This window comes from Hemiscyllium ocellatum, chromosome 2 (genome assembly GCF_020745735.1).
Source record: "Hemiscyllium ocellatum isolate sHemOce1 chromosome 2, sHemOce1.pat.X.cur, whole genome shotgun sequence".
Taxonomy (NCBI): Eukaryota; Metazoa; Chordata; class Chondrichthyes; order Orectolobiformes; family Hemiscylliidae; genus Hemiscyllium; species Hemiscyllium ocellatum.
In genome coordinates, this window is record NC_083402.1 from 37,661,801 (window position 1) to 37,679,780 (window position 17,980).

The 17,980-nt window shown below is 40.9% G+C and overlaps 1 protein-coding gene across 3 annotated transcripts in view; it reads right to left on the reverse strand.

Annotated features, from left to right (window-relative positions):
- iqgap2 (IQ motif containing GTPase activating protein 2) overlaps positions 1-17,980 on the reverse strand; it is a 355,835-nt gene that overhangs the window by 182,344 nt on the left and 155,511 nt on the right. For all 3 annotated transcript variants that reach the window (XM_060835869.1, XM_060835872.1, XM_060835870.1), the window contains one exon: positions 17,334-17,411. In XM_060835869.1, coding sequence (XP_060691852.1) covers positions 17,334-17,411 — 78 coding nt within the window. The remainder of the gene's footprint in view (positions 1-17,333; positions 17,412-17,980) is intronic.

The window sequence follows — 17,980 nt, forward strand, 5'->3', positions numbered from 1 at the left end:
TGACATAACCAACTGGTAGTTAAAATCAACTTGCAGTCAAGATTTTAACTCCAAATTCTGCAGCTGACCATTTAGTCAGATCACTTCAGGAGATAGAGGTCAGTGAATGTCAGAACTCTGCAGTATGTACACAAGTAGCAAAGGTCACATGTCACATTACTAAAGGAACTTGACAAATTGCATCCTAACTTGATATTAAGAAAGCTGCAGAGTAAAATACGGGCAAGACTGAATTCCTGGTGAACTTCCATCTTAATAAGATATTAGATATTAACTACATAATCAATCAAAAAAACCTTAGCTAAGATTGCACTGATGAATGATCACAGATCAATTCCACTTACAGCTATGTTGGATTTGTTGAAAACATGCAATTTTGACAGCATATAGTCACATGCAAAATGACATGATTTTCAAAAATGCATAAAACCTTTACTAATATCCATAATTCCAACATATTGCACACTGTGATTATGAATGCGAATGTATTTAAATGAAATCTTCTAAGTATTACAAGGAGAACCTGGGTTTGAGCATCAGAATCCCCCAAATGAGTTAGATTTCATAGTTCCCATTAATGCTGCTGGAGGTGTGGATAATGGAGAAGCACCAAGAATGCCAGCATGTAATGGTAACGTCGCTGGAATAGTAAATCAGAGGTGCAGGCAAATTTGCTGCACTCACTGGTTCAAATTCCACAATAGTGTGACAAGGTGTATTTTGTCTTTATTTTTATGAACAGAGATTGAGACAGAAGTGAAATGTGGTCTTCCAAGCCAATAATGTAAACAGCTTATGAGGCCTTGGGATTCTGTTTCTAAAAAAAATTGGAATAATAGAAGCAGCATGAATGGGTGGAGTCAGGCTCCCACAGAACCAGGGTTTTGATTTAGCTTTCAGCACTAGCTGGGACCATGAAAGGAGAAACATAATTCTCTCTGTTACAGCTAAAAGCTGGGGTTACCTCACTGCTGCTAGAAATGTGCAAGAGGCAATCTATTTTACTGAATTTGTCTTTGCCAAGGGTGTGTTTATGGGATGTTACTACAATGGAACAGTTGCTGTTTAGCAGTTAAATAATCTATTATTTCTTAACATTTTCTGACAGAACTAAAAGTTATTCCAATTCCTCTTCTCTTTGTTTCTATTTTAACTGGGGTTAAGAATAAACTATGTTTTGCTTAAAAGCTGAAGTAGCAAAACCTATCATATTACATCTGGAACACAGCACATCGCACAAGTCTTTACAATAAGAAAGGAGTTACAGTCTTAGCTAGATCCTTGAGATACAAGGGGATTTGGTCTGGTCCATAACAATGGCTACTGATAATTATTAATAGTGTTTAAATTCTAAGAAATATAAAACTAGAGTCACCGATTGCGACCATGAAACAATTATCAGAAAAATAAATCTGGTTCATTAATATCACCTAGGGAAGAAACTGTGACATCCTTACTTGGGCTGGCATACAGACAAGTCCAGGTCCAGCTTGTGTAGTCAATTCTTAAACGTCTGCCAAAGATATTTGGGTGAAGGCTAGTAAGGGACAGGCAATAAATGCTGATCTAATCAGTGATGTCCACATCCCATGAAAGAAGAAAGAAAAGCAAACATTCTTCCATGGGTGATTCACACATCAAACATCGGAAGAAAAGGGTAAGGAGGCTGTTGCCTATTTCAATCTCCCCACCTAAAAGCTGGATTGCAAAAGCTCTGCACTCATTTTACTTTGTTGCTTAAATCCCAGGAGGTATTGAAGAAGCCAATCACCAACAAACAACAAATTTTTATTTCAGAAAGGCATGCAAAAGCTGTTTTATTAAGATCGGGGTGGGGATGTACTGATCATCCATTACAGCAACATCCCATCTTGGGGCTCATTGTAAGATTGCTGTTCATGACTGAGGTGTCACTACATTCATCTTTTAAAATGGACAACCTGCCTGTGAAAACACCATCAGCTGACTCAAATAATGGAGGCGAGACCCAAGGCAAGAACAAATAGTCCATAACCAATTTCAAAAATACAGCCTGCTTAAAATTGAACCAAATTGAAAGAAAAACCCACAGAAACAGAAAGAATCACGAAGCAAAATAAAACTAATGAGAAGCAGAACTCAATTACAGCAGCAAGAACCAGAAACCTTGCATATACCGTTCCTCCCCCACTGAAGAAGAATTTGGCTCTCAGTAGTCTTCCACTGAGCAAAGGTTACACATCCCTCATTCATCTAGAGAGCTAAAACCTGCTCCACCTACTCCTTACATCCTTATGGTGAGCACAATTTCAACCCACGATCCCAGCTGAATGCCCTCATCTAATCTAGTATCCTGCTAATACTTTGTTTCCTCAATTCCAGTCTCCTGCCCTCACCCAGCCACATTTTCTCAAATATACTTCAATTAATTTTCACAGAAAGTCCTTCATTCCTACCTACAGCCCCCACTTTCCCACCGGCCATATTTCTCTATCTTTTTTCAATGCTTTTTATTCTCTTCCATGTAGACAAGCAGGAGACTGGGAGAACACAGCAAGGCAGGCAGTATCAGGAGGTGGAGAAGTCAACATTTTGGGTGTAACCCTTCTTCAGGACGTTGACTTCTCTGCCTCCTGATGCTGCCTGGCTTGCTGTGTTCGTCCAGCCTCCTGCCGGTCTCCTTTGGATTCCAGCACCTGCACTTTTTTTGTCTCAAGTCTTTTACTCCCGTCTGCCTTTTGTCATCTCCTCCTTCCCACAACGGTTCCCTTAATACTGAGAGATCGGAAATATTCTAATTGGCCTTAAATACATGTGCAAAGTGATGCTTTTTTTTGGCAAAGATACATTAAAACTAAATAAGCTGTTCAGCCAGAAAATTAAACATTGTCCAAGATCACCATCAAAGACTACCAAAGTCACAAATATGATTGCTTCCCTGACTGATGGGTGACTCAGACAGTTAAGCACCACAGTTGGCTAAATGACCATGTGATGTAATGCTAAAAATCACAGAGAACAGGAGTCAAGTGTGATCACTGTGGTCTGGTCTGAGTCAGCTGATTGTAAATAGGGCAGTGGTACAGATTCCACAGGTTGAAGACCAAAACAAAACTTGCAAATTTTAAAACCCGAAATGAAAACAGATGGGCGACATTTTTCTAATACTTTCTGTCAACATCTAAGATGATGTTAACATTGCTGTGAAGATCCTTTTGTTAGGATCCAACATAAACTATCCTCAACATCCTTTAGAGCAAATTAAACAGGGAAACATAAGTATTTGATACCAATATAATCTAGTCAGCTGCAGGATATTAATCAAATCACAACAAGATGTTGGATAAATTAAATGCCTAGTTCTTTCCTCTGCACATTTAAACTGAATTCTGTTACTTGTCCTAAAGGATATATACATTTTTAGCAAGGCAATGCATTTTAGGAAATTTCACTTGCACAAAATGACACAATAACATTGAAGCAGCAGGAAGTATTTGTCTGAATGTGGGATTTGGGTTCCCATTGTTGGGGCAGTAAAAAGTGATTCATAACACACTGGATTAGAAAGAACAATCATGGAACCAGTGTACACAAACAGAAAAAAAAAGTGCTCCAAAACCGAATGAGGGACAAAGGAAACAGTCTCACAGCAATGGTAGAGAAATCATAAACTATTTGTAGCACAATTACTTCATCTTGGAGGTTGTAGATAAATTGTAAACAGTAACTTTTAGCAACAATGGGAAAAAATGGATCAGAGGGATTTGACAAGTTTCTTTGAACTCCTAGTACATATGTCTGGTCTATTAAGAACACAGGTGGAAGAATGCATTCAAAACAAAGTCAACAGGATATTCCTCAATAACTTGACAGGAAAGCAGGGCACAATTGTGACTGAAGCAAAACTTGGTGCAATTTTAGTATACTTGCAAGAGCTTTTCTCATTTTGAATTGGTCTCCCTTTATTTCATATGGACAATGACAAAGAGTAGGCCATTCAGTCCCTTGAACCTGCGCTGCTATTTACTTACATCACGGTGGGTCTGACTGTAACTTGAAAACAACATTCATGCCTGTCCCTGAGAAAATTTCACCCTCTTGTTTACCAAGAATCGGTCTACCTTGGCCTTAAAAAAATACCATTCAAACACTCTGTTTACATCATCTTTTCAGGAACAGAGTTCTAAAGCACACATGAATGTCAAAAATAATTTGCCTCATCTGTTTTAATTGGGTGACCGCTGACTTTTAATACAGTAACTAATTTAAAAGTTTCTTAAGTAAACCTTCTTTTCCCATGTACCCTGTGAATACTCAAGATTTATATAGTTCAGTCAAATTCCCTCTTATTCTTGTAAAAAAGGTTGGACAGGCTAAGCCTGGATCTCCTGAAGGAGAAAGTGAGGACTGCAGATGTTGGAGATCAGAGTTATGGGTATGGTGTTGGAAAAGCACAGCAGGTCAGGCAGCATCCGAGGAGCAGGAGAATTGACATTCCGGGCCCAGCCATTCATCAGCTCTTGCCCAAACCGTCGATTCTCCTGCTCCTTGGATGCTGCCTGACCTGCTGTGCTTTTCCAGCACCATACTCTGAATTCTGATCTCCAGCATCTGCAGTCCTCACTTTCTCTATCAGTAGATCTAAGCCTGGCCTCTCCAACCTTTTCTCACAGGAAACCAGCTAATTTCAGGTGTTTTTTGAGTAAATCTCTTTTGAACTGTTTCCATAATACTTACATCCTTAAAAACAATGACCAAATTAGGCACAGCATGCCTCACAGTGTCCTGTAGAACAGAAGCATTGCGGTCTTTGTTGCATTAATTAGCCTGGCATTAAATTACTGTCTTAACCTGTATACTAACCTTTTGGTGATTGATGCAATACCACACCTAGATCCTTCTGCAAGCTCTCAATTTAGATAATGCTCCTTCCTGCCAAAATGGAAAATTTCACTTTCTCCCCACATTATATTTCATTTGCTCACTCGCTTGACCCATTGCCATCTATATGTTACTTCCTTGTACCCTCTTCACTACTTCCCTTCCCAACCCACTTGGTGACACCAGCAAATTTGGCAAAGATACATTCAGTCTCTTCATCCCAGTCATTTATGGAATGGTCTTTCCAGAATGTAACTGCATTATTAGAGCCATGTATATCTCTGCATACTATATTCTAAAGCTAGATAATATGTTATAGGGTAAGCAGTGTTACAAAGAAGCCCAAGCTAGAAGACAATTCTTGACTCATTAGCTTCTGAACCAGTTTATCTTGAACCCAAACTATTGTGTTGGCATAAAACCACACAACATAAGATGTCACTTTTTGTATCTTCCTAATGTCATCATTAAATTTGACAAACATGCCTTCTGTCCCTCTACCCAGCTTGTTGATATAGATAGTCAACAATTGTGATCTAAGCATGGATCTCCGTGATACGCTAATCGTTACAACCTGAAAAGCACTCAATTTTATGCCCTTTCTCTCCTTCCTGTTGTCTTCACGGTGATATGTCAACTGCTTACCAGGAGCTCCCAAAGTGGAGCTTAATTTTAGGGTCATGAGCTCAGAGGTTGCAATAGCCGACTGACCTACTCCTACTCTCGTTGGACCTTTCCTAGTCACATTGCCTGCATCACCACTGATAGCTGCAGGGTCAACTTGAAGCCTCAAAATGGGATCACAGTTGATACAAGTTTGGTTGCATTACTATACAGCATAAATCCACAGTATGTGTTATTTCCTCAAATAATTCAAGATTGGTTAAGTATGGCTTCCCATTCAAAAAATCATGTTAAGTCGATCTTGAACTTGTCCAAACATTTTGCTATAACAACTTTAGTAACAGCTCTGTATATTCTCTAAGTCTCTTTATATGTCTACCACTGCATCGCTATTGATCAATGCTTCACATTAATTTGCCAGATGAAGACCGTCAGTAGCACAGTATCACTCCTCCATGTAGTGGTACTTGTACCCCATGAATTGGAACTCACTTCTCCCACAACAATCTTTGAGCAACGCATTCACCTCTCTAATTTGATTTGCTCTAAGCCAACTTGCACATGGCTCATGTCACTTTTCAGTGATAATGACCAGCAAGGTTATGCATCTTAATTTGATGCCTAGCTTCTCAAACTGACTGTGCAGAACATTCTTCTTTGCCCTCATTATGTTGTTACTATCTACATGGACTACATTGGCTGGTTTCTCCTCCTCCCCCTACAGGTTTTGCCTCGCCTTGAGGAAATATCCTAAAGGAGAAAAGTGAGGACTGCAGATGCTGGAGGCCGACTACAAACCGACCGACTCCCACAGCTACCTAGATTACACCTCCTCTCACCCTGCCCCCTGTAAAAACGCCATCCCATATTCCCAATTCCTTCACTTCTGCCGCATCTGCTCCTAGGAGGACAAATTCCACTACTGAACAACTCAAAAGGCCTCCTTCTTCAAAGACGGCAATTTCCCCTCCGACCTTGTCAACGATGCTCTCCACTGCATCTCCTCCACTTCCTGCACCTCTGACCTTGAACCCTGCCCCTCCAATCGCCACCAGGACAGAACCCCACTGGTCCTCACCTTCCACCCCACCAACCTCCGGATACATTGTATCATCCTCCGTCGTTTCCGCCACCTCCAAACAGACCCACTGCCAAGGATATATTTCTCTGCCCACCCGTATCAGCGTTCTGGAGAGACCACTCCCTCCACGACTCCCTCATCAGGTCCACAACCCCCACCAATCCAACCTCCACTCCCGGCACCTTCCCCTGCAACCGCAAAAAGTGCAAAACTTGCGCCCACATCTCCCCCCAAGGCCCCAGTGGATCCTTCCATGTGTGTCGCAAATTCACCTGCACCTCCACACACATCATGTACTGTATCCGTTGCACCCGATGTGGTCTCCTCTACACTGGGGAGACAGGCCGCCTATTTGCGGAACATTTCAGGGAACACCTCTGGGACACCCGCACCAACCAACCCAACCGCCCCGTGGCTGAACACCAACTCCCTTCCCACTCCAAGGACATGCAGGTCCTTGGCATCATCCATCGCCAGACCCTGACCACACGACACCTGGAGGAAGAGCGCCTCATCTTCCACCTAGGAACCCTCCAACCATGTGGGATGAATGTAGGATTTCTCCAGCTTCCTCATTTTCCCTCCCCCCATCTTATCTCAGTCCCAACGCCCGGATTCAGCACCGCCCTCCTGACCCGCAATCTTCTATCCGACCTCTCCACCCCCACCCCCTCTCCGACCTATCACCCTCACCTCCTTCCACCTATCGAATTCCCAGCGCCCCTCCCCCAAATTCTCTCCTACCCACCCTTTATCTCAGCCTGCTTGGCACACCAGCCTCATTCCTGAAGAAGGGCTTATGCCCGAAACGTCGATTCTCCTGCTCCTCGGATGCTGCCTGGCCTGCTGTGAAATATCCTAAGCTTTGGTACAGGGAAGGCAACAGAGCTGCCTGGACCTATGCTCTTTGCTGCACAGAGGAGTGTCAATCTCTCGGATTATACTGTTCCCCAGTACCATTCTGCTTCTGTTTCTTACTGCATTTGCCTGGCTTTGTTCATCAGCAGCTAATGGTCAGTTAGCTCATCAGCCCTGCAGACCTCACTTTCTGGTCCTGGGACCGCCCAGAGGAGGAAACAATCTCTCAGCACCTATCCTGTCAAGCATCTTATTAATTTTATAGATTTCAATAAGGTCTTCTCTCATTCTTCCTAATTCTGATGAGTACAAGCCTATCTTACTCAAGATGTCCATCCCGAAGATTTACCAGGATGTTGCCAGGGTTGGAGGATTTGACTTATAGGGAGAGGCTGAACAGGCTGGGGCTGTTTTCCCTGAAGCGTCGGAGGCTGAGGGGTGAACTTATAGAGGTTTACAAAATTATGAGGGGCATGGATAGGATAAATGGGCAAAGTCTTTTCCCTGGAGTCAGGGAGTCCAGAATGAGAGGGCATAGTTTTAAGGTGAGAGGGGAAAGATATAAAAGAGACCTAACGGGCAACCTTTTCAGACAGAGAGTGGTACGTGTATGGAATGTGCTGCCAGAGGAAGTGGTGGAGGCTGGTACAATTGCAACATTTAAAAGGCATTTGGATGGGTATATGAATAGGAAGGGTTTGGAGGGATATGGGCTGGGTGCTGGCAGGTGGGATGAGATTGGGTTGGGATATCTGGTCAGCATAGATGTGTTGGACCAAAGGGTCTGTTTCCATGCTGTATATTTCTATGACTATCTGGGATCAACCTCATGAACTTTCTTTGGACTGCCTCCAATTCCAGTAATTTTTTTCTTGGATAAGACGCCCAAAATTGTTCACATTATTCCAGCTGTAGTCTGAGTAGTTTTAGCAAGGCCTTATTATTTTTATACTCCATTCCCTTTGACAAAAAAAAAGGCTGTACTCCTTTTGCCATCCCCATTACACATGGGACTTGGATGAATTTTGTGATTTCTGCACAAGGACCCCAAATCTCCAAAGAGGTTTTGTCTCTCCCTGATATGTTGCAGTGTTTCTGGTTCAGTCATAAATTCTGAGCCAAAGCCTTTCAAACTTCACTTCCTGCACTGATGGGAGCAAATTGGTGTCTGCCTTGGATCAGCAGGTACAGCCCAGTGGTACCCAGCTCCTGCATCGACCTCACACCAACAAGGCCTCTCAACCCTGGGCTGTCAATATCCATGATCTTTCATTCTCTCCAAGCCCCTCCAGAACAGGAGCTGATTATCTGACCACCTTGGAACACTTCAGTTGGCCAAAACAGAATTATTTTCAGAAACAAGAATACAGAATAATCCCACCTTGGATACAATGACCACACATCATCAGAGCTTTTAAATCTGGAAATTATTCTATGCAGGGCATTTCCTTAACAAATGGTGTGCAAAAGCCTGAAGCCTGCATTATCAACCTTCACATTTATGTTTCTGTCTCTTAGGCCTTAAGATAAAGTGATTGGTTATACAAAACCATCAAGAGCACACATTAACAGTTTATTGCTTCCTCTGACAGTCTCAGTTCCTGATTGAATGACCCACAGTAAGTACTGCTTAATAAATTCAAACAATGGCTTAAACCTTTCCTGGTTTAATGCAGTATGGAAGCTGAAATCAACATAGTCGCAGTCTCAGCTGTAATGTGTACACAGCTCAAATTATGGCCAAACAAAGTTAGCTCTATCCCTTTTGACCTGTGTACAGTAATAATAATCCAAGAAATATAGGGCTGGATTACATGCCAAGTACAGGCTCCATCGCCCCAGGGCAGATTTCTTGAGTGAGCCTTCAGTTAAGCAGCCCACCTGCTTTAATAGTTTGGTTAGTAGCTCTTTGATTACTAAGAAGTGGAAGTTTCAATAGTCTCTAACCTCAGAATTGCATTCTAGCCAATCAGAATCCAGTAGCTCTGCGTGCCTTATGGACACTAATAGGCAGTCGGTACTGGGGTTGGGCTCAGAGGTAGCTTAATGGACTTGGATACTCAGATACAACTGGGATTTCACTGTCAGGCCCTAGTGAAGTCAGTGAAGGAGATGGGCAGAGGGGGAATATGGGGAGGCAAAATTGTGGAGAGAGGTCTTCAATTGGCACCAGAGAGGCAGAGGGATGAAGGCATTGCCCACTTAAGGGCTCCAATTGGGCTACAGATGGGCAACACTTGCAAAATTGTGGTGTGCTTGATTGGAAGGGCTAATGGACAGCACTCCAATTTATACATTTGAACATCCCACTACGGACAGCTAACCGGTGAAAAGGGAAAACATTTCATAATACTGCCTTTACAAAATTATCACAGTTAACAATGGTCCTTAAGCAGAGTTGTAAAAGTATAACTTTATCAAATAGTCAATCAACAGAGCTTAAAAATTTAAAATGAATGCAGCATCAACTATGGTATCCACGTCAAGTTCATTCTGTGTGTATTGCGTAGGCCAACATTGATAAACAAGAACAGAAGGTACAGAAATGCAATCAAAAGTGGACATAAAGAGTACATATGCATAATTTTCCAATAGAAACTTAAAGAACTATGAATATTGTGCTAACAATCAATAAATGCTGAGCTCTGCTTCACTCTAAACAAAATTAACTGAAGTGATTGAAAAAAGGGTTGAGTGTGCTGGAAGTTAAGTGGAAACAGCCAGCTCATATGCAACAAAAATCTTCCAACATTTTCTACTGAAGTATGAACTCATCACTTTCCTTTGCCAGATTTCTCACCAAGTGGCAGAATTATTTTCCATTAGCCTTTCCCTGCTAAACGTTAACCTTTTCCCCAAGCCCATTACAATCCCGTTAGTACACTTTCTAAAATTGTATGTCACACCTGATCTATACACAAAAATCATATGGTAGATTTTACCAACCTTGAATTTCAAAAATTAAAAGTTATTAAAGGTTTTGTTTTAAGAAGTTATTTAAACTTACTGAAGTTTTGGCGAACAAGAGAGGAGGAAGAAGTGAAGTATGAACAGTTGAAGCAATCCTCTCTCACCAAAATGCTAATCAAATTTTTTTTAAACCCGACAGCCAACAGTTTGATCTGACAATTAACAGTTGTAGGCGTAACTAATGGTGATCCATTATCTCAGGGTCTCCAATCAGAAGGATAGATCTGCAGTCACTAGTGGTGACGTTGGTATGACTCTGATGATGTGAAGGTGCTGGTGTTGGACTGGGCTGGACAAAGTTAAAAATGACAACACCAGGTTATAGTCTAATAGGTTTATTTGGAAGCACAAGCTTTCGGAGCGCTACTCCTTTGTCAGGTAGCTAGCTCCAAAAGCTTGTACTTCCAAATAAACCTGTTGACTATAACCTGGTGTTGTGTGATATTACACGGAGAAAAAGCTTCATTTATGGTCATAGATATTAATCCCTGAAATAAAGTGCTGGTGTTTTGTAGCAGAGTACTGTAGTTTGAAGAGTATTCAATTCTCAATCCTCCTCCTAACTTGACCACCTGTCCCCTCCCAAGAAAAACTAATATCCCCTTTTGAGACTAATACTGACTTTTACTCAGGGCACTGAGTTTCACTGAAACATTATTGTGAATAGAGTACAACTCGCAATTACAGCATTTGATTCAATCTTTGAGGAGGAAGCTCTTCACAGGATCATTGCTGAGAAAGTCCACTTTGGTAGCATTGTGATGTACTTTGTTGGATCCCTACACCAGGGAACATTCTTTTCTTTAATTAAAGAAAGAAAAGCTAGATCATGAGACATTCCTGAGAAGTGACAGCTTTTATACATGTATATATTAAAGTCTTTCTTTGTAAATAAGTGAGGATCAAATGACAGATATAATAATGGCCTTCCTAACATTGCTGAGAAACGCTTAAAAAGATGACATCCAGAATGCATCTCTTTTCAGAAACTAATTTTTTGTCCTGTTCTGGTCAAATGCCGATAGTCAGACCATGTTGACAATGCAAGTTTAAGATAATTTTTTTTATTTGTCTAGAAGGTCTGAAAACTTTCACTTTACATTCTTCAAAGTTTATAATTGATCTATCTGAAGGAGGCAAAACTAAATCATCTGTAAAAGAGAACAAAACTGCAGCTACTGCAAATCAGAAGCAAACAAAAACAGAAATTTCTGAAGAAACTTGGCATGTCTGGCAGTATCCATGAAGAGAAAACAAATTAACAGGAGTTAAAAGTTTCATGCCCAGAAGAGTCTTTGGACTCAAAATGTTACAAAATAACAATGTTTTTAATTGATTTTTATCATAGCTTTGTGCACTTAAACAAAATGTATCTTGCCTATTTATAACACATGCTTCAAGAATCACACCACCCTTTAGAATCAAAATAATGACATTTTTAATTTAAAAACATTGAAGGACAGTCATTGATTTGAAGCCAGAGGTTTACAAACCATTGCCATCTGCTTTATTAGCAATTACGTTGATCTGGATTAGTCCATTTCTACATAACCAGTCATGAGGAATGGCCAGAAACCTGGGAGGCAAGTTCACAACCATGACTTCAGCCTATAATCAATGCCATTAGATGTCTGATATTTTGAATCAAAACTAAGGCTTGGTACGTTAACTATTGACAAGTTATAAGAAAGAGATAAAAGGGAAAAGGAAAGGAACTGGGTAGCTTAGTCAATGTTGACAATATAACAACCGAAGAAAATTGGATGAAACCAATAAAAAGATAATGGACAGTCTGAAAGCATTAAAGAACAAAAAGTCTCAGATCTGGATGCATTGCATGTAGAATATTTAAATAAATGATTGAAATTGTATGTATTCTAGTAGGCATTGTTATATGGGAGGGAGTTGAGACAGTTTATCACAATTATGAACACAGCATCAAGGCTAAGGCAAAGTTGTTGGGGCAATAAGATGCATTCCCATTTTTGTATGATATTAGGGAACCCTGGGATACTGGAATAATGCATGCATTTTCCTTTGGCAAAGTTTCAAAGCTCGACTTGCATTGCAGGGAAAGTATGGGATAGCATTTTGCATAAGCAAGAGAAGAATTAATTGAAGAAACATGGCATGAAAACTTTTATGGGTGTGTAGGTTACTTCAAACAAATCTCAAGTGGCAATAGATGTGGGTAGACAAGAGTATGGAAAAGTTAAGCATTAACCATTTGAGCATTTCATGCATAGATAATTTAGTGTGATGGGTCTAGACATTTAGTTCTATTTTATAAGGAAAGGTGAAGATTTAAGTTGTCAAATTGCACGGCAATATGCCTTAACTTCAAGCTATGGAGCTGCAGTATTTCTCAGAGGACTCCAACTGAGATACTGTGTGAAGCTGGTCAGATAGCAACCTGGGACTAGTGGAGTGCTGAGGGATCAGTGCAGGGCCCATGATTACTTATAATACACATTAATGACTTGAATGTGGAAAGTGAATCTACAACAGCCAAGTTCGCAGATAACACAAAAACAGGTGGGAATTCCAATAGTGTGAATGACTCCGTCTGCAGAGGATTATAACTAGGTTAAGCAAGTGGGTAAAAAAGTTTGTCAATGTGGAATATAATATGGGAAAATGGGAGACGATGTTCATCGACAGGCAGAATAGAGAAATGGAAGATTTTTCAATTGGAGGAAGACTGCAGAAAGAGCTAGCACCCAAGCTCAGCAAATAAAAGGGAAGGCAATGGAACATTGGCCTTCATTTCAAGGAGAATGCAGAATAAACGTTGGGAGGCTTTACTGAAAACGTGAAAGGCATGAGTCAGATCAGAGCTGGAATATTGTGAATAATTTGGGACCCTTTTTCTGAAGAGATGATATAATGGCAATGGATGCAGTCCAGAGAAGGTTTACTCGGCTGATACTACATATGAAGAGATTGTTTTAAGGGGAGAGGTTGAGTAAGACCTGCCCCATCGCATTTTAGAAGAGTAAGAGGCAAGAGAGATTTAATTCAGATAAATGAGAAATGTTACAATTTGGTAAGACAAATCAGGGCAGAAATTACAGAGTTAATGGTAGGGCTCTGGGGAATGTTGTCAAGAGTGACCTCAGGGTGCAAATACATAGTTCCTTGAAAATAGCGTCACAGGGAGAGCGGGTCATTAAGGTGGCTTTTGGTGAACTTGCCTTCATTGGTCAGAGCACTGAGCATAGGGGTCGAGATAATACTGCTGTACGACACTGCTGAGGCAATGTTTGGAGTACTGCGAACAATTCTGCTCACTCTGCTATAGGAAGGACCTTATTAAACTGGCAAGGATGCAAAAAAGATTCACAATGATGTTACTGAGACTGGGAGGTTTGAGGATGTAGGTTTGCTCACTAAGCTGGAAAGTTCGTTTTCAGAAGTTTCATCACCATAGTAGGTAACATCAGTGAGCCTCTGGATGAAGCACTGGTGTTATGACCTGCTTTTTATGTATGTTTAGGTTTCCTTGGGTTGTTGATGTCATTTCCTGTTCTTTTTCTCAGGGGGTGGTAAATGGATACAAGTCAATGTGTTTGTTGATAGAGTTCTGGTTGGAATGCCATGCTTCCAGGGATTCTCGCATATGTCTCTGTTTGGCTTGTCCTAGGATGGGTATGTTGTCCCAGTAGAAGTGGTGTCCTTCTTCATCTGTATGTAAAGATACAAGTGAGAATGGGTCCTGGTGTATCCTGGTGGCTAGTTTTCTGCCTGTTTGTCCAATATAGTGTTTGTTACAGTCCTTACATGATATTTTGTAAAGGAAATTAGTTCTGCTTGTCTGTATAGAGTCTTTCAAGTTCATTAGCTGCTGTTTTAATGTGTTGGTGGGTTTGTGGGCGACCATGATACCAAGAGGTCTGAGTATTCTGGCAGTCCTTTCAGAGGTGTCTTTGATGTAGGGGAGAGTGGCTAGGGTTTCTGGACATGTTTTGTCGCTGAGAATTCGGCAGACGTGTTCATCGGTACCTGTTCTTTTTGAATACGCTGTATAAGTGATTTACCTCTGCTCTTTGTAGCTCATCTGTGCTGCAGTGTATTGTAGCACATTGAAATAATGTTCTGATGCAGCTTGGTTTGTGGGTGTTGGGATGATTGCTTCTGTCGTTCAGTATTTGGTCAGTGTGTGTTGTTTTCCTGTTGACACTGATTTGAAGTTCCTCATTGGCTGTTCACTCTACTGCGACATCTAGGAATGGTATTTGTTGTTGTTTCCCTCCTCTTTAGGTGAATTTTATGCCAGTAACGGAATCAGGTTTCCACTGATTTATTTTGTTTAGTGATGACAAAGGTGTCATCCACACAGTGGACCTAAAGTTTGGGTGGACGGTTAGCAAAGCAATTTGTTTGAGTCTCTGCATTACTGCCTCTGCTAAGAATCCTGATATCTAAGATCCTATGGGTGTTCCGTTGGTTTTGTTGTTGAAGGTGAAGTGGGTGGTAAAGCATAGTCCACTAGCTTGACGGTGTTGTCCTTGCTGATGAAGTTAGTGGTGTTTGGTGTAATGTCTTTGGGTCTTCTAACAGTGTAGTCAGTGTTTCCTTGGCCAGGTTGATGTTGATGGATGTGAACAGGGCTGTTACTTTAGAGACCATTATTCCAACCTCTTCTATATTAGGGTCTTTGATGGTCTTCAGGAATTCTTGGGTGGAGTGGATGGAGTGGTGTGAGTCTTCTACTAAGTGTTTTAGTCTTTGGTGTCACTCTTTGGCCAATGTGCAAGTTGGTGTTCCAGGTAGTGAGACTATGGGTCTGAGGGGGGACTCCTGGTTTGTGAATTTTGGGTAAGCCGTAGAAGCGTGGCGTGTTGGATCCATCTGGTTTTGATTTTAGGAAGTCAGCCTTATTTATTTCTCCAGATTTCTGAAGTTATTTTGAGTAGGGCTGTGTTTCGGTTCTCTAGTTGTGGGGTCGAGTCTCTTGCCACTTGTTGCAAAGTATCGTTGTCTGTAAATAGTGCGTTCACTTTCTCAATGTAGTCTCTGATTTAAAATGAATATCAAGCATCCTTTGTCTGCTGATAGGATAACAATGTTTTTATCTAATGCTTTCCTTCCTAGTGTATTAAGTGTTTCTTTCCTTTTCCCTGGCTAATGTTGGTGCAGCTGTCTGTCCGATGGTTTGCTGGGTTTCTTCTGTGAGTTGGTTGTCTTTCAGTCTGGTTTCTAATGCTGCTAAGAAATCTTTCTTGTCCGTATCCTGGAAGTTGTAATTTAATGTTGGAGCTTTAAGGAGAGGCTGGATAGGCTAGGACATTTTTTTCTTTGGAACACCAGAGGCTGAAAGGTGACTTTATAAAATCACGAGGGGCATGGACAGGGTAAATTGCCAAGGGCCTTTGCCCAAGGTAGGGGAGCTCAAAACTAGAGGGCATAGGTTTATGGTGAGAGGGGAAAGATTTAAAAAGGGACCCAAGGAGTGTTGCACATATGGAACAAGCAGCAATAATATTTAAAAGGCATATGGACAGGTACATTAATAAGACGGATTATGGGCCAAACAAACGGGGCAAATTCAGTTTAGGAAACCTGGCTGGCATGGGCAAATTGGGCTGAAGGGTCAGTTTCTGTGCTCTGATCTGACTGAATCATGTAAGGTTCTTAAAGCACTTGACTGGGCTCCTTTTTTGGGAGCACCTGGGACCAGACGGAATAATCAGAGATTAAGGGATTGCACAAGGGAGAGAACAAACTAAAGAAAGAGTTAAAGAAAGAAGGAAGAATTTCTTCTCTCAGATTTAGTGATCTGTAGGCTCCTTTGCTACAGAAGGCTGTGAAGGTTGAGACAGTCAAATTTTTAAACAGTAACAGAATCAAGGGTTATGGGGAAAGGTAGGAAAGTGGTGCGAGGGTCATCAGATCAGCCGTGGTCTCATTGAACGACAGAGCAAATTTGATTGTCTGATTGTTCTCAGTCCACAGGGCTATGAGATGCAGGAGTAGAAGCAGACCAAAGGCACCAATAGCATTTCTAACTGACACTTTACACAATCAGTTTCCATTTTAGATATGAATTATGCAGTTATAATGGGAAAAGCTGACAATAACAATAGAAACTAAGTAGGTTGGTTTCCTAGATTAGTCCGGCACCCTCTAATATACCGAGCCAACACAAGTTTACTTCGATTGTTAAAATTATCATTTAATATAACTGCACCTTTCCTCCCCCCCCCCACCAAGGACAGAGCTCCAGATCATGCTTGGTTTGAAGAAATGCCTCCTAATACCATGCTGAACAACCTAGCTCTAATTTTAGAAAGTTACATCATATTGAACTTGGCCAGCAGAAGAAATAGGGAGAAAAAGTGAGGACTGCAGATGCTGGAGATCAGAGTCAAAATGGGTAGTGCTGGAAAAGCACAGCCAGTCAGGCAACATCCGAGGAGCAGGAGAATCAACCTTGAGCATAAGCTCTTCATTCTGCCTAACCTGCTGTGCTTTTGCAGCACCACATGCCAGAGGAAATAGCTTTGTTCCAAATACTCAGTTTCATTCTTCTTCTTTTCAACATAAATGTATCAATCATGTACAAGGATTGATGAAAAAAGTAACAATCTTTATTTGAAGACTTTAAGCAGATAGGAGTTAGCTCAGAGGCCAAAGTACGTTACGTCTAACCTCAACTCCCACTGCTTTCAGATGGAATCATCACATCCCATCATGGTGAGTTGTGACTTTAAAATATATTAAGAACGTTAAGATAACCTTTTCATGAAGGTGTATGTCCCATTGTACCAAATTCTATCGCTATCAATACTTTGATTCGATCAACACTTCAATACTTAATAAAAGATGTGCGCTAAAAAGGATAAGAACCGAAGTTAGTTGACATGTAAAGGATGTCTACACATGGGAAAAAAAGTATATGAGAGACTTAAAAATGAAGACTTGCACGAAGCCAAATTACCTTGGGTAATCCAACTGACTCCATTGCTCTGAGCCATTGCACTGTATTGTCTGTGTGTCGAAAATGTAGTCCAGAACGCTTTGATACAAAGAGGAAACAAAAAAAATTTTATTAATACAGTTATTATTTGAGCGTTTGAACTCCAAATACATCCTTGGTAATTCTTTTCATGTTTAATAATATTCATGAATGTATGCACTTTATGAGCCCTGAGTCCAGCATGCTTCAAAGGCTTCAACTTTCCTGTATCAGCCTTCAGAAAGAATCGAATGCACTAAAGTTCCCATTTTGACTATTTCAGCAAAATAACTTGCCATGTGCAATCATGTGATCATCATCATTAAACATTATCAGAACAACACTACACTCGAAATATATTAAACAGCAAAGAACAGGTCAGTTCAAGCAGAAAAAGCAATATGTAGCTCATTGTGCATAGGAACGAAATCATTTGCAATGCCTCTGCTAAACTGTGAAAAAGTAATATTTTTGTATAGTGGCTATGAGCGCTCTCTGGTCTGAATTAATTCTATTTAAAATCTTTAAGATGATTTACCAATTTGAAACAAAAACAGGTTAGAAAATGCCTTCAAAATAAAAAGGAACACATTTACACAAATGCTAGGAGAAGCTGCTGAAGACTTGGA